The sequence below is a fragment of the Equus przewalskii genome, chromosome 8, assembly GCF_037783145.1.
Source record: "Equus przewalskii isolate Varuska chromosome 8, EquPr2, whole genome shotgun sequence".
Taxonomy (NCBI): Eukaryota; Metazoa; Chordata; class Mammalia; order Perissodactyla; family Equidae; genus Equus; species Equus przewalskii.
In genome coordinates, this window is record NC_091838.1 from 41346689 (window position 1) to 41364381 (window position 17693).

Consider the following 17693-nt stretch of genomic DNA (forward strand, 5'->3'; position numbering starts at 1 on the left):
TTTTTCCCTAGACACATTAAAGAAAAGCAGGGTATAATATTAACTTCCTCATTTCCTCAGGAGTTAGACTGGACCTCTACTGATGGTTTAGGGTCTCTTGTTTTATGGCTTTCTAGGCAAAGTTGGAATCCACACCCTTACTCCAGTGTAATCTTATAACCAGGGCCTCGGCTGACACTTGGGTCTGCCCCACTCTGCTGCCTTTCTCTCACTCTCTGTCATTTGCAATGCTCTCTGGTTGTTGTAGGCATCAGGCTTCATTGTTTTGTGAGTATTCCTTGTACAGAACCTTGAACACTGCCAGTTATGTGCACCTTGTAAGTCCAATGAACACATCAATGGACATTCTGAGCAGAGGCTTCCCCCGATGATCGACTCCTTCCCTCTGCCAGGAGCACGTTAGTCAATACACCAGGCTAGGTGTTCTGGTGGCTTCTTCACTGGTCTCCTTTAGTGGGGCTCTCATGCCTTCCGGTTCCTGCCAGGTCAGCTCTCCTGAGTGGTGTCCTAAAGCAGCACCACTTGATTTGTCACACCCTATTTGGAAATATTCAAGCGCCTGCATTGCCTTCTGAAGCAAATCTCAACTTCTCAGCCTGGAAATCGACATATTCTCCACTTGCTTTCCAGCTGATCTTCCAGTTTGCTCACTCTCCACCTCTTGGATTGACAATAAATTAAATGCTCTTCATTTAATCCTCATGATAATCCTTTGAGATGAGTATTAGCCTTGTTTTTCACATGAAGAAATTGACACTCATAGAGGCTAAGTAACTTGCAAGGAAATGTATTTCATTTCCTTGCACTGCTGACATTACCATAAACTTGGTGCCTTAAAACAACAAAAATTTATTCTCTTGCAGTTCTGGAGGCTAGAAATCTAAGATAGATGTCGGCAGGGCCTTACTCCCTCAGAAGGCGCTAGGGGAGAATCCTTCCTTCCATCTCCAGCTTCTGGGGGTCCCAGGCATTGCTTGGCTCGCAGCTGCATCTGCCTCCATCTTCACACAGCTTTCTTCCCTGGGTGTCTCTTTTGTGTCCAAATCGCTGTTTCTCCTCTCCCTTATAAAGGCACCACTCATTGGATTTAGGGCCCACCCTAAATACAGGGTGATTTCATCTCGAGATCCTGAACTAATTACATCTACAAAGACCCTATTTCCAAATAAGGCCACATTTTGAGGTGGACACGAATTGGGGGGGAACTCTATTCAATCCACTACACCTAACAACTAAGAATTTGAAACTATGTCTATCTGATTCCAAGCCTCAAGCATTTAACCACTTCACTTAACCACCTCTCAGAAAACTCCTGGCCAAACTGTACTTTTATCATTTTTCTAAACAGCTTTTTCTTTTTCCTGCCTTTCTGCCCTTGCTTATGCTATTTTCTTTACATAGCCCAACCTCTCCCTTTTTCTTTCCTTCCACCAACCTTACCTGTGGAAATCTTGAGTAGTCTTCAAGATCCAGCTCAATGCCACTTCCTCCAAGACGTCCATGATTGCAGCAGTCAAGCAAGGAACCCTTTCTCCCAGCCAAGCTCCAACTGCCTTACTTCACATGTCTCTGCTGGCCCCTTCTTATTGTCTACATTGTAGTCTAGGTTTTTGTGCAGTTGTCCTCATTCACCACCCCTCTCACATCCCACTGCTACATCATAAGCTAACTAGATGATACGCTTCCTAAAGGCAGACCTGCCCTCTCCCACTGAGGCTTCTCCACAGTGGGATTGTCTCCTTGCACAAGCAGGAGCTCCATCAATTTGGCCATGCGAATTCATAATCACCTGCCTCTTTCCCTGTATTGAAGAGGTCATGTATTAGCAAGCAAAAGTGCCAGATACTAAAAACCAAACTTTATCCAATGCTGTTACTTCCCCCAAAATGGAATTTTAAAAAATAGCCCAATTTACTTTTCCACATTGAAGCCAATCATTTTAATAATCATTTTTTCCTTCATTTGAATTTTATGTAATGGCAGCAAACCCAGTCCCTCTCAAGTATAATCCTGTCACAGTTTTTTTCATTTCTTCCTATCCCCAATGCCATCTCCTTTGGCTATTCAGGACAAATTTACTACTCTCAAGGGCTCTGAGGACCAAGACAATGTCTTAGTCACCATATTTCCAGCCAGGTGCCCAACAGCATGTGAAGAATGTGTGAGTGACTGAAGGTGTGAAGACCGCATTAGAGTCAAAGGAGTCAGAGTTCTCCTGGGACAATAACTCACACTTTTGCAGGTCTCACATTATCCTCGCCACAACACTGGGAAGTAGGCATTATTGTTATCCCATGTCACAGATGGGAAAACTGGGGTCGAGAGGATAAGGAAGTTACTCCTGGTCACACATCTAGTAGGTGATAAAACCAGACTGAAACCCAGGTCTGTCTGACTCCAGAGCTGTACCTCTTAACCGAAAGCTTCTCAGATTGAAATGCATCCTGCCCTGTCCTGCCCTGGCTCAAGGTGAGGCAGCCCCAGTGGGACAATTTTGAACACGTCCTTAAGTGTGGAAGGCTTGGGAGCTGTTGGCCATTTGGCTGGCAAGAGCTAAAATAAGTGAGGAGAAAGGTTGAAAATTTGTGAGAACAGAGAATCGTGTGGATAAAGAACATGTGTGTGCATATGTGGTGGCACGTGGGGATGAAAAGAGCTGTGCTCATGGGAAACAGTTTTGATACAGAATATGCAAATGACTCAGAGTCACGTCTGAACTCCAGTCCCAGCCTAGACACTTAACATCTGATCAAACTTGAACAAGTCACTTATCCCCCTGAACTTGTTTGCTGTAAAATGGCCTGTCAACTTCACAGGGCCATTGGGAAGATCTATTAAATTCAGTAAGAAACACTATAAAAACCCCAACGTATGCAAGGCAATGCACTGAAGAGAGCAGAGGGATACAAAGGAAAAGAAGTATGGGTTCCTGATTTTAAGGAGTTTCCATTCCAACTGGGGGAGACAGACATATAAAACTAACTTTAATTTATGCAGAATGGAAGATATACGACAATAAAAACTGACATCTCTTGAGCTCTTTATGGTATGGAAGATTAAAAGACATTCATCTCACCACCTTACAAGATAGGTATTATTAGCAACCCCATTTTGCAGATGAGAAAACTGATGGTTAGAAAGGTTTAATCTTTACTAAAAAGACACACTGATGTGAAGCGGCACAGCCAAGATTCACCCTAGGGCTGAATCTTTACTCTTATCACTTCCCTGTATGGTTTCCTTGAGCAATTAAAAGATGCAGAGAGATGGGAAATTTGCTCTTGACATGGAAAAAGGAGGAGAGGCCCGAGAAAACTAAGAGATACCTTGTAAAACTGTAAAACAGTGTTGCTTTAGGCAATATGCAAGGTCCCACGATTGTCACTCAGACAGGGAGGTGAGAATGAAAGAGGGTGCATGCAGGGGCCAGAGGTGTGAAAGGGGAACACCAGGAAGTTTCATTCCAGTAAAAGGGTTACACACCGCCATTGGACAGATGCCACATGATTAACGTCAAATCGCATTGTCAAAGTGGAGAATTTGGTTAAAGTCTTGCCTTGGCCAGATCTCTAGATGAAAATCACCAGTTTCCTTTTTTTCCTCTTCCTAATCCTTTATAATTTCCTCTAATGCTTTGATCAAGCTTTGGACCACAAGCCTTCAGGGAGCAAAACAAGGTACATTTGCTCATCAGGAATTTGCAAGACCAAAGAAAGGATCAATCTGGCTTTTACTGTAACTTAGCATTTGGATGACCCCAAATACTTCCCAACTGTATCAGCCAAAAATAACTTGGCATGACTGAGAATCATGGCTCCAATAGAGAGATTTGGGGGATACTCTATAAAACAGTTAATGACTGGGTTATTGCTAATGAAAAGAAAAAATAAAATCACAGGTATGTTTCTTTAGAATGTGCCTGCTCTAAAAGGTTTATCAAAATAATCACAATCTTGTTTGGGGAGGAAAAACATTTAAGAATGTCTTTTTTTTCCAAAGATTTTATTTCTTTTATTATAAGACATATAGGTAAAAACTTGCATATTCTGAAAAAGATAGAAAATGGTAATAAAATGGACATTTTTCTTCTTAAGAAATATGTTCATAAATATGCTTTATCAAATGTTAAAATGGTTATTATTTTGCAAAATAATAATAAATAGAGCAGAGCTATGGCATACAAGGTTCAACCCAAAATACTAGAAGTATTTATTTTTTATGTTTTATAAAAATTCAGACCTTTGATTATATTTAAAAATTTGTCATTTTGCACTCCAGGTTACCAACAATTCAGATTTTAAAAATATTTTTATGATGGCCCTATGATTTAAAAAATAATGAAACATAAAAGGTAGCTTGACTAAGTAGAGTTTGATTAAAATAACTTCCCCCTAAATAAGAATTATAAGACACAGAAGTAAAGATATAATTTTTGAACCCATAAGTAGTACATGTATCAGTTCCCAATTCTATCCATTTCTGGATCCCCAACTGTGGGTACTGAACAAAAATTCTTTGCTAAGCTTTAGTTTCCAGCAAGGTCCATAATTTCTTTTCACAGCTTGACAGAGCAGTAACAATCATAACCATCATGAACCCAGTTCTATAATCCTAGCTCCACGAAGATAAAGTACAGAGAAAGAAGTTCTCCCTCCTTTGAATAAACCCTTTGACAGCTTTCCTATATTTATGACCCATTGGCCTTAAATTCACATAGCAGAACACTAGGCAACATTTCAATAATGAAAAGTTCTTGTTCTAGGCATTCTTTTGTAGGCTTCATTTCCCTACTATTCAAAAGGAGAGGAAACACATGTGAACACCAAACACATCCTCTAACGAGTCTTAGGTGTTCAAGTAGCAAGATCAGGCTTTTCCTGTAAATAAATACTGATTCCTTACAAAGATCTTTCATTTCCCATGCATTATGCTGCCCGTGAGGCTAACATGTTAATTCCCGGCTGTATAAGAGGAAGCCACATCTAACAATACTTAAGAATCCAATCTAATATAGATTATTGGTCCCAATGGTCTTCAACGATGTCCACCAGGGGGACATCTGGGTGATGCTGGGTGCCTAGAGCACAGAGAGGTCATGGCAGGATTTGGACTTGAGCTTGAAGGCCATATTCTTGTTGTTTTTGGCCACAATCTTGCCCCAGAAGCGCCTGGCTTTCCTGGGGATGCTCTCCCTCCTCTTCTGGTAGGCCAGCCGCCGCTCATTCTTCTCCTTGCTGTCCCGCCGAAGGCGGACCTGCCGCACTATGCCCTCAAACAGCTCCTTCACGTTGTGCTGGACAGCGGCAGAGGTCTCGATAAACTTGCAGTCGAACACCACAGCACACGCTCTCCCTTCTGGTAGGGAAAGGAGGGGAGAGGAAAGTCAGAGGGGCTGCACAGTATGACCCTACACAGCACACAGCCAAGCTGGATGATTCCCAACTCTAGATTGTTCTCAAGGTGACCCTAAGTCAGTCACATATGCAGTGGCATATCAGAGGCCACTGTGACATATGTCCTCCCAGAGCATATATAGAATCTCATAGGAAGATTCCTGAAAGCAGGAGGGATGGGCTTTAGATCCGGTCCATCATAAATTCACTGTGTGAAGGTCCCGTTTCATCAAATATAGTAATGTTAATTATAACAATAAAAAACATAGCCTTAATTTATTGTACTTACTGTGTGCTGGGAATTGAATTAAATGCTTTATAAACATTTTTTTAATGCTCACAACAATCTTGAAAAATACATTATCCCTTTCAGACAGATGAGGAAATTGAGAGAGGTCTTTTAAAAGCTTGAGGGAGTTCATAACCTGTAAGTGGCAGATGTGAATTTAGGCCGGTTTTATGCTCAAGCTCACATTCTGAACTCTTTCTCCTGATTCAGTTTCCTGAATTGAAAATAAGAATCCTACTATTTCGCTTTCCTCTCTTAAAAAAAAAAGTTATGCTTTGATGAGATTATTTTGAAAAAATGTTGAGGATTTCACAAATGTAAAATACAGTTACAGCAAACTATACAGCAAGCTTTTCTGGAACAGTCTCAATTTCAAATGTTCCATTGTGTTCAATGACCACGTGTCCAAGTTTTGGTTAGGAAAAAATGATTACTGAAAACAGTCATTCCCCAAGAGTAAGACATTCCCAAATTAGTTGTGTACATTAAGTCTTTCAGGTTTCTTCTCTCCTGAGCGAGCCTGGCAATGCAGTGTTCTATTTTTTACCACTATACCAGGGACCAATCTGTATTAGGCCAATAAAATCTCAAGCACTTGGCTGCCCATTCAGCAAACAGGAATTATCCCTAAACTAAATATGAAAATGTACCTTTGACACCGTCAGACTAATGCCTTAACTAAAACTCAGGAAGCCAAAGGTGGGAGCTATGAAGGCGTTTCTAGGGTCTACAGGACCAGAGGCAGCCAGAGTAGAATTCTAATTCTCAATGGAACTCTTCCTCACAGCTCCTTAAATCAGAGTTCCCATCCTTCTTGCATAAGATGCTACTTTCACCTTCCTGGACTCTTGAGATCTCTCTGTGGAACAGAAAGGACAAGAAGAAAAGGTTGAGGACTGCCAATAAATTCCTGAGCATGATCTTTTCCCTAAAGGAATTCCAGGGAAAGCCTTGGGTTGGGGAAATTGGAATCCTGCAGGTAGACCAGATGGACAAGGGAACAACAACCAGCACAGAGACAATCTACTGGAAACGTAGGAGTCTTAGAGCATACATAAAACTCCGTGTGGCATTTTAATGAGTCCCTGGTTCCAGCTTCATGAAAGAGAAAGGGAAGAACACCTGTCTGAAGGAAAATGAAAGTGACCCAGAGATTGTTTCTATGATACTGCCACCACTTCCCTTACCTGATACAGACACTTCCCGGCACCGCACCAGGTCACTTTTGTTGCCAACCAAAATTATAGGAATGTCCTCTGTCTGCCGGGCCCTGCGGAGCTGGATTCGCAGCTCAGATGCCTTCTCGAAGCTGGCTCGGTCTGTGATGGAGTAGACAATCAGGTAGGCATCCCCAACTTGCATGCAGTGGTCTTGGAGCCATTCATTTTCCCCCTGAAATGAGCAGATGCTCCATGAGCTCAGGATGGCCTGGTAAATGAGGAGTCAGTTTGCGAAGAAATGACGTGTATCCTAAAGTACCTCTGCTGATATGAATAAGCAAGAAAATTTACTCCAGTGCCCCAATGCATCAGTCTTCCAGGCCTGCAAGGTGTCTGGTGGCTGTAAAGACTGCTAGCCCATCAAGTACTTATGCCAAAAAGTCTTTACTGTCCAATTCCTCCTACAGCTTGAGTTGAGCTCATAAATTATATGACTCTGCCAAACAATATTTCCACTTTCTATCTCAACTACCAAGAATGAGCCTTTTTCTGGTGTTCAAAAAACTCCCCCTTCTCAAGTGAAGAAATTAAGAATCTTTTTATGAGACTAGGAGGGTTCTCAATGAACAGAAAGCGTAGCATATATGCTCAGAACCCAAAATCTTTAAAAACCAAATGCTGAAGACTAATATCGAGAACATCAACTTCATATAATGTGGTTTTATACAATTTTAAATTATCATCCGTACTTGTTGGTACTTTCCCTAAAACAAATATACCTTTTTGTATTTTTGCTAAGAACTAAGGACAAATCATTACAACTTGCTTGTTAGTCAGAGCACATTTGCAAACAGCCTATTCCTTAGAATAGTCTCATACTACAGAAATAAAAGCTTTCTACTTTTTTGAGGAAGATTGGCTCTGAGCTAATATCTATGCCAATCTTCCTCCATTTTATGTGGGCTGCCGCCACAGTGCGGCTTGATAAAAGGCGCTAGGTCTGCACCGGGGATCCAAACCCACGAACCCCGGGCCACTACAGCAGAACATGCGAGCTTCACTACACCATAGGGCCGGGTTCCCAGTAAACGCTTTTAATCAAGAAAATGAGCCCACCTCACCTGCAACACGAAAAAGGGCAAGGTCATCCTTGCACCAAATAGCCTGTTGGAAGGCAAGCCCTGAGGAATTTACAGAGAGCTGTGGGCTCTGCATACCTTATTTTCCCACATATCCAGGAGTATAATTGTTGCACTTTCCCCATCAACAATGAGGGTTCGCTCGTATGTATCTTCTAGAAAACAAAGAGTAGTAATATTGTAGTCAAACAGGCAACACTTTTATATAAGAGGGTCACGTAGAAAATTATGCTAGAAAATAAACTTACTAACTATGCAATTAATTATGTAAATATACAGATATCCGCAAAGGCAAATTACTATTTTTTTAATCACTTTCAACAACAGTCTACATATATTCCTCCAGGACTCACTGAGCAGAGCAGCTACGTCTTCAGAACGTGCATCACTAAACCACTCGAAGCGAAAGGCATGCCTTCATCATTCCTCAACCTTTCTACAAGGAAACATTTACGAGGATAAACTCACTTTAGAGCCTTTGACTCAGATTCAACAGATGATTCCATGAGAAAATACTAACTGCCCAGTGGAACTGTAAGCCCTGTTCATGAGCCTTACATGGAGATCCACTGCACCCTCCAGTGGGGGGATTACTGCACATTCACTGGCAATTCCAGGAGCTTTGAGCTCAGGGACATTTCTCCTCTTTTGAAAAGTGCAAGGAAAAAATCTTAATGACTATCTCTGCTTTGGCTGAAGCTTTCTTCCTTAAAAAAATACAGCCCCCTAGGAATAAACGGGTTTGTTTTTCCATCTTAAGTGCAACAGAAGTGCAGCCTCCAGCTCTACATGGTAATGGAAACTTCCCTTCCTGCACTTGAGCCCAGATTGAGGGGAGGTGAAGGGTGAATGCAGTACAATGGGCCAGAACAGCTCCAGCCTGGAAAAATCGGGGAGCGGGGCCGGGGTCGGGGGGGCCCCGGGTGGGGGGGGCCCCTTCACTGGAATTTTTGCAAGAGGGATTCCCATCAACTCCATACAACTGAGCCCATCTCCACTCTATTTTCACAATGAGGTTTCCTGTTTTGAATTTTACCATTTGAAAATTATAATTTTCACAATGATTTTTTAGTCATTTTTCTTGCTGTTCCCTTTGCCTGGAATCTGTTCCCTCAAATATCCAAAAGGCTTTTTCCCTTACCTCCTTCTGAGAGAGGTGTTCTCTGACCATCTATTTAAAATTGTAACACCTCTCCCCTACCAACATTCCCCACTCTCTTCCCTGTTTTATTTTTCTTTATTGTGCTTATCACCATCTAACATGCAATCCATTGAACTCACTTATTATTTTCTGCCCCTAGAATGTTAAAGCAGAGATTTGCATCTGTGCTGTTTACTGCTATATCCCCCGGTACCCATGATAGTGCCTGCAGGCGCTCAGTAAATACTTACCAAATGAATGAAGCAATGAATGATAAATATAGCATTGTGCTGTGAGCATAAGCAAACCTGAATTAGAATCTGGGTGCCATCCCTTATTAGCTATGTGGCCCTGGACCACTTACTTAAGCTCTCTGAGCCTCAGTTTCCTTATCTGTGAAATCGGATTGATAACAGTATCCACGCCTTAGGGCTGTGTGACAATTACATATATTAAGCCTGGGCACAAAGTAAAAATGTAATATGTGTTAGCTGTTCTCATCACTTTTTCAGATGAAGGAATTCAGTGCTTGCCATACTCAGCGTTTCCTACTACAGGTAAATCTTAGCTTAAGAGGCTACTCTGGGAGAACAATGACATTTCTTGCTTTATAATCATGAGGAGTTTATAAAAAGCAGTGTTCCTGGTTCAATGCTTCTTTATCAAGGAATTAGAATCAGGAGCGGGAAAGGAAGGAAAATGTGGACAAACGAGAAGAAAGGTAACCAGGGATGGCTCTGTCTTTCTGTCAATTTCCCCACCTCCTCTAGGTGTCATTCTCCTCATCAATGGTGATTGTTTTCCACCAGGGGATTAAAAATCTGCTATGCCCATCATGTTTGCTGGCCACAATATGCAGCGTGAACAGGATCACAGTAGGACGTACATTTGGTTTACTGCAGAGGAGGGCCTCACGACCTCAATAGACACATTTATACAACCAAATGGAAATCATCAGAGCTGGAGCAGCACAGATGCGGTCGGAGGGTTGACCGCCCCTTAATACCTCCGAGTTTTCACCTTTTCTCTAAAAGCCCTCCCCGTGCTTAGAAAACTCAATAAAGCACTCTCTCTGCCCTCAGCCCACCACTCACCACCCAAAAGCAGGTCCAAGGGACTCACTTGAATCCCCAGTAGTTCAAATAGAAACATACTGTATTCCAATAGCTAAGGGAAAAAGCAAACTCAAACTTTCTCTTAGATTAAGCCTAGAGCAAGTCTAGAGAAAAAGTGGACTAAGGATTATGGCTGTGAACATACAGCCAAACTGCTTTGCTGTTCTGGAAGGTTCCTGACAGCATCATTCTGTATGGACTCACCTCTGCCTGAAAAATCATTGTGCTTAAACCCAAGAGCCTAAAACAATACATCTCCATCCCACATGCCCCACACCTGGGTTTATATACTGCCTCAGGCTGCAGGTCCCAAGGATTCTTCAAACACACAAAGCATCCTGCTTGATGGCCTTCTAACCAGGAGAGGGTCTGCCTGTAACCAAAGCTCTAGTTCTCCTCCTCGCTTAGTCACTCACCCTTTAGGCTCTTTATGTGCTACTCAGGTGAGGAAAAGGGAAATAAACAAACATGGAATTCCTGAAGAGTCTGCAATTTGCCCCAGGTTAAGGCATGTGAAGAAAGGATGGAGGCCTATTGGCTTGTAAAGCTTTCCAGTACCCTGGGTCTGGGGAAGTCCTCATCGCTCCAGTGCTCTAGGTGAAAGCTGGGGGCGTACATTCACACCCTGTATAGCAAGAGAGAGCATCCTGAGTGGGTGGGGTCAAGTTTCAATGATTGGACACTTGTGGCCAGTAGCCATTTTCCCTGGACTATCATACCTCGACTTGCCTTTCCTCATTTGACCCCAAATGTGCCTGAGGGGTCCTCCTGCCCCAGACTGGCTCAAGTGCTGTGCTGTGTTCTGGCTCAAGAACCTTGAGTTCTTTCACACGCTGCTCCTCTAAAGTTCTGAGGCTCCAGCATCCCTCCCCCTAAAAACTTGTTACTGCCTTCAGCTTTCACAGCTCAAGGGATCCCAAGGAACCCTCGAAGGTACACCTGCTCTAAGAACCTGTCTTCTCTAGTGGCTCCTGTCTCCTCTGCACATCTCAAAAGGCCCCAGCCAAGAGTGACCAAAGTATGGGGACTACAAGTAATGATAAGTGCCAGTTTTGGAAGATAAGCCCACGGAAAGGAAACGGTAGATTCAGAATCAGCTCTAACTAACGTTCGTTCTGTACTTACTATGTGCTAGGAACTAAGCTACAAGCTTAATGTATGTTATCCCCTTTAATCCTCTAATAGACTAGGAAGTAGGTATTATCCCTATGTTAATAAAGAGGAAGCTTGAAGAGGTTAAGTATCTCATCCAAGGGCACCCAGCTCAGTCAGTCTCAAAGCTGGGTCCAAACCCCCACCATCAGATGGCAAGTCCAGTGCTCTTTCTTCTACCTGTATGGACGTGTGCAGGGCCTTCTCACCTATCTCAAGGCTTCCAAATCCCAGTGGTCCTTAAGGTCCAGCTCAGAGACCACCTCTTCCATAAACCCTTTTCTGATTTCCACAATCAGAAGTAATCTTTTCTCCTCTAAATTCCCAAGCACCTCCTTGTACCTCTTTCAAGACACTTATCACAGCCTACCTTGATTTATAGTTGATGTATATCTGATCTCTATTGCACATACTGTAAGCATCCTGAGGGAAGAACCCCCCTGATTCTTTGCATGTCTCCATAGTGCCTCACCAAGTGCCATGGTGTATGTTCAGTAACTTGTTTAGGAATGAATAAACGGATGAATGAATAAATGAATAGCATTAAATGCATACAGAGAGTCATAAGATTATTGAAATATAACCATAACAACATCCATCTTTATTAAGATAAATCATGATGAGAGTGTTGTGTAGTTTTTTTGTTAATGCGAAAAAAAGAACAATGTAGGGGCCTTGGAAAACCCTCCTCTTGGAAACATAAAGCCAACTAGCGAGTCCAACAGCTGCCTGCAGACAAGGGATGCAGTCCTAGACGTATAAATTAAGGTACTCAAACAGGACACATTAGCTAGGACGGGTCGTCTGAGAAGCTTCTTGTCAAAAATTCTCTGAGGAAGTAAGGAAAAAATTCTCTCTCTCCCCAACCCCCATTAAACAAAGAGGTTTCCCAGATATAGAAGACTACCTTCCCCAATGCCAGGTATGAGTCCGCCTCCTTACCACTCTACACCTATGTGGATACTACCCTCTGGAGAGATACCACTCTACTTTAATCGCCAAACATTTTTGAAAGTCTATAATCCACAAACTTTTTCAATTCCTCCCTCTTAAAAAAACAAACAAAAACTCTCAGTTGATCTCTTCCTTAAGTCAATCTCCAAAGTAGGGTATTGTTACTTCTTAATGTATTCAGTAATTTTACTGTTCTGAATTATAGCCACTGACACTTAGCTCCTTCCTAAGGGGGTATGCTGTACCTTACCCATTACTGAGTACCCCAGAGCCAGGCATCTGGATGATACTCAATCCAAAGTGCTACAGTACTTAACAGCACTTGGGTGCTAAATCCAGGGCCTGCAGAGTACAGTGAAAGATCAGAGCATTTAGGTTCAACCACAACTAGGTTTGAACCCTGGCCATACCATGAACCAGCTTTTTCACCCTGGGAGAGTCACTTGACCTCAAAAGGCTCCATTTCTTCACCTGTAAAATAGGGATATTAAGACCCAATTGGTGCAATTTTTGTAAGTATTATCAAAAATTCCTGTGGGCAGTACTTGGCAAAGTGCCTGGCACATAGCAGGTTCCCCGTCAGTGGCAGAATGAGAAAAGCACCAACTTAAGATTATAAAATCCCGAGTTCTAATTCCAGCTGCCCCATTGAATGATTCCAGATAAGCCTCTTGGTCTCCTTGAGACTCAGTTTACTCATATGAGTGCAGGAATTTTGTGAGGAGCAAAATAAACAGGAGCAAATATAAGACGCCCAGTAAGGTGCCTCTCCCATTGCTAACGCACATCCGAAATGTTAGTTCCTCTTTCCCTTTCTCCTATAGCGAGTCACCCACCAGCCTTTAGAAAGAAAGAGAAAATCAAATGCAGAATACTAGCCCTATTTCTCCCTGGACTTTTGTTTAGCTATCATCCCTGAGATTCCAGAAGTGAGGAGAGAAATTGCTGTTCTATCAGTGAGTCATCATTTATAGCCCAGTTCTGGAACTGCCTCATGAAGCACGAACTGCCTGACACTAGAAAGAGTCAAGAGAAATAAACATTTAGTGGAAATGGGCTGACAGGAGCGAGGAGGGAGTGCGACTCCTACGCATGAAGCGGACGGTAGAACTGCGTCGTCACTAAGGCCCCTTCCCACTCTGGAAGTCTGTGATTCCGCTGTGAGTTGGAACTGAGAGTACAGACAGACCATGCCACTTTGGCAAGCACTAGAAAATTCTTCCTTCATTTCTACAGCTGCAAATCGGGACACCAGCTACCTGGTAATGTATGCCAAGATGGAAGCTGTGGCTGAAAGACTCTGTATGAACACCATTGGCTACTGGGATCCTCATATTACCTCCCAGAATATACTGCTATGCTTTACATGTATTTGAGGAATACATGCATTTTTGAGATTACATCACCTCAAATCAGTTTTGGAAATAAGCAAGGCTTAAGCAAATAAATATTTTAAATGAGATTGTACAAGGAAAACTGTGTTGAAAAACTGTTAAAATCTATACAGACATATTTTTCATCATTGTTGTACTTCAAATTTTTTAAAAAATTATTGTTATTATTTCAAATACAAATTTTTGAACTATTTTACACCCTCAAAAGACTCTAATATTGGTGGAAACAAACCGATGAATCCATCCTAACAGTTTTCAAATCGGTTTGGTTTTAGGTATAACCATGGGAAAAGGCTACGTCTACATTGAGCTCTTGAAAGGTCCAGGTCAGAGGTGGGATCCTCCGGCTCTGCTCTCTTTAATCAGCCTCCCCCAGTCCCTTTAGTGCTAGAATCTAAGAAATTCCCTTTCTGGCCCAGGTTCTATCTCTGCGCATTTTCATTTTCTAGTCCCGAGGGCCTGTGCCAGGGCTTTTCTGGGGACTCAGCTCCCCCAGCCAGTGCCAAGAGTGCACAATCGCAGTTCCCAACTCTGCAGACAAATGACCCACTTGCTCGCTCTTCCTGCCTGGACCACTGTAATGGACAGAAGCCATTGGGGTTGGGCCACCTACCTCCCAGCACCTCGCAGTCGCTGTCCATGCTGTCATGCACACCCGCAAAGATGTTGGCCAGAGTGGACTTGCCCACCCCCTGCTCCCCTATGAGCACCACCCGGTAGTAGGTGTTCCCCGACTCAGAGGAGATGACTGAATCTGTGGAGTCGGAGGACCAGCTCCGGCGGTAGTGGTCCTCAGGGGTAACACAGTGACGGTTGCGCTGGCTGTACTGGTGGGGCTCTTTCTGGACCATCAGATGCCTGCCGTCAGCTGGGATACTCCAACGCTGCTGTTGTGGCTGCATGCCCACAGCACCCTGGCGCATGGTGACATTATTCAGAGTCATCGTTGGGTCCTGGAGAGCAAAGTGGTCAAGAAGTCAGCATTAGCAAGCATGAGCGAGCGCTCAGGAGCCTCAAACACACAGTCAGTCATCAGTGATATTTTATTAGATGGGGTGAGAACCAAGCAACCATAACACAAGGAACACCAATGAGACAGTCTCCAAACCCTAAAAGGGTTTCAACAGTGTGTGGACATACACACACACGCTATTAGTAACCAGCTCCTCAGGCAGACTGTCATTTGCAAAGAGAAAAAAGTACTGTTAACATTGCCCACTGCCCATGGGCTTGCTCCATCATGAAAGAAGCCTTGGGATCCTCACTCAGAGCCAATACAAAGGCAGCCAGAAGGAACCAAGAACCTCCGGAGATGGCTTAAAAACCAACAATTTAATGGAGCTGGGGACCAGCTGGCCAGGTTAGCTGCTCTTGTCTAAACATGAATCTTAAGTGCATCAGCGTCCAGCAGGCTTTTGTGTCTTGGTGGGAAACACGTGGCAATGACATCACTCCCCACGGCTGGATTGGACAAGCACTTTTTGGAACTTCCATGTTTAGTAAAGTTGCCCTGATGGTCTCCAGCTGCCTGACTAGGCTATTATTTGGGGGGGGGGGGAAAGGACTTTCTGTTTGAGGTTTATGCCTCAGCTCTGCCCTCTTGCTCACAGATATCACGTTTAAAACATCCCAGCCCCAAGCCTTCTTCTGGCAGAGAAATGACCTGCTCACATTCGGACCCATCCAATTTGCAGAGAAAATGCTTCACTCTGAAAAAAATATGTCCAGGCCAAGAGTTCTTTAATTCAACTCAGATTTCCACCTTCTTGAAGCAAATCAAAGGCCAAAGACGCTCCTAAATGGCATTCAACAACTTAACTACAACTTTCCCTTCGCCTGACTCCCTCCTCTTGCACGGAGGTCCGTTCTCCCAGGCTACTTGAGATAAAATAGAAGCATTCACATCTTAATCAGCAAGATCCACTCAGGAGAGTGTGAAATGCACCGACAGTGCCCTTCCGACACTCACCCTCACACTCCACACCCCAACACCTCGGCCACTAACCAGGATGACCGGCCAGTTTTTTACTCTTACAAGCAGCTGACTTGCATTCAAACAACAAAAACATGAAGTATCACTAAGGAATGCCCTCTAAGCCCACAGTCTGTATGAGGCGGTGACCCTCCTACTGAACTGAACTAAGGAAGCTGCTGATGACAAATGACATTCTTTGCACCTTAAACTCGGCCCCCGAATAGAAAACCACAGCGCAAAGAGCAGCTCCAGGGGCTCATGTCTCAACTTAGGAAGTTCTGCGGGCTGGGAACGCCCACCCCCACCCCAATCACAGCCCTGAAGCAGCCCCCTTACTTGTCTCCGCCGGTTGCGGGGCGGGGGGCGTCCGTGCGTCAGGGCGCGCCGCGATCCCGGGCCGCCGAGCGCGGGGCTGCTCCCGCCGTGGCCGCCGTCGGTGCCCGCCGCCCGCAGCCGCCACGGCCCCGCCTTTATAGCGCGCCCAGCAGGCCCGCGCCGGGGCTTTTCCGTGACGTCAGCGCCCCCGCCGGGAGGGGCGGCTCTGCAGCGAACTCCGAGTTGCGGCCGCTTCTGTAAATCAGTTACTCGCAGTCATGTGATCTCTCTCTCCCGGTTTAAAAAATAACGACAGTTCAATCCTGGGCTCCTTTATTGTTTTATTTTATTTTTACCAGGTGGACACAGGAAGATGGAAAAACTTAACTAATGCTACTTAATCGCGCTTCCCAGCAAAGCGCTCGCGAGCTGTCGGGATAAAGGAGAGAGGAAGAGGCAGATTTGAGTTGCCAGCCCTGTTTTGCCAAAAAAAAAAAAAAAAAAACACAGGGATCAACCCGGCGCCTGCGGAGCCCTTAGCCTCTAGGATGGGGCTGCAACCACCGTGAGTGGCTTGTGTGAGCCGCATCTTCTGCAAGGGGAACAGCTCCTGCCTGCCTCCTGTCACCTTTTCTCTGCAAGAGAGAGGGAGAGGAGCGTCACACTGCTTTGTTTCCCTTCTCTGGCAGGGACCCAGAGAGAAGGGGCCAGAGAGAGGTGAGGAAAGGAGACAAGACCTTGAATAAGACGGTTTTGAAAAATGGCTTACTTAGGGAATCCAAGCAGATTGTGCTAAATGTTGCCGGCCCTCCAGCTCTGGGCCAGGATGCTGAGGCTCCTCAATCAGGGAATTTAATCAGCGTCCCAATCAGCAACATCTCTGCACCAGGCTCCCTGGCATGGCTGAACTTGGGCATGAAGCCAGAGCCTCCCAACCTTGAGGAGGAGCCCTGAGCCAGGCACTGGGGCCCAAGTACCCCACCCACCAACCCCCCTACTCCCGTGAATAAAGGGCATAGGATAATAATAATAACTACTACCATTTACTAAGTACCTCTCAGTGCCTATACACAGTAGGTACTATTGGGCCTCTGCAGTACCTTAATCCTTACTACAATTCTGCAAGGTGAGTATATTGCTACCCCCATTCTACGGAGGAGAAAAACAACACTCGGTCAGAGAGCTTGCCCAAGGTCACACAGCTCCCATAAGTGGCAGAGTCAGAATTCAAAACCTGATTTGCCTGACTCTTTGCACTGCACCACCAGCTGAAGAGTTGCCATGACCTCTTTCTGGGGACATGGGCATTTCCCAGACAAAGTGTTTGGAGATGACAATGGCCTTTCCAACATATCCATCCACTTTTCCAGCCAGCTTCATCTCTGGGTTGGCTGGTAGCTCCAGGAAGAAGCCAAAAGCACCAGCATCTATTTGACCGGCTGGAGTCTGCTGTGGTTAGAGTCTGTTCTCAGTTATCCTGCAGGTAGTTATCTTCTGTGGGGATTATCCAAGTGACCAGCTGCTGAGACCAGCCAGGCCCCAAGCTGGCAAAAGTAGAATTCACAGAGTAATGAACACTTGGAGCTCCTCTTGTCCCAGGTGCCTTGGCCCCAATCTCCTACTTATTTTATACGTCAGGAAGCTGAAACCCAGAGGGCTGACTACC

The 17693-nt window shown here is 44.4% G+C and overlaps 1 protein-coding gene across 1 annotated transcript; it reads right to left on the reverse strand.

Moving 5' to 3' along the window:
• Window positions 1-4114: 4114 nt before the first annotated feature.
• Window positions 4115-16456, reverse strand: GEM (GTP binding protein overexpressed in skeletal muscle). The gene is made up of 5 exons (XM_070630663.1): window positions 16049-16456; window positions 14351-14690; window positions 8060-8136; window positions 6870-7074; window positions 4115-5355 (listed from the first exon to the last, which is right to left on the reverse strand). The coding sequence occupies exons 2-5, from the start codon at window positions 14679-14681 to the stop codon at window positions 5078-5080; spliced, it is 891 nt and encodes a 296-aa protein (XP_070486764.1). The 5' UTR covers window positions 14682-14690; window positions 16049-16456; the 3' UTR covers window positions 4115-5077.
• Between the last annotated feature and the right edge of the window lie 1237 nt (window positions 16457-17693).

Excerpts from the sequence above, each read along its gene's own strand:
- GEM (XM_070630663.1), bottom strand. The coding sequence starts at position 14,681 with ATGACTCTGAATAATGTCACCATGCGCCAGGGTGCTGTGGGCATGCAG. Across the intron at positions 7,075-8,059 it reads TGGATATGTGGGAAAATAAG|GGGGAAAATGAATGGCTCCA; the intron begins GTATGCAGAGCC and ends TGCTCATTTCAG. Across the intron at positions 5,356-6,869 it reads CCGGGAAGTGTCTGTATCAG|AAGGGAGAGCGTGTGCTGTG; the intron begins GTAAGGGAAGTG and ends TTTCCCTACCAG.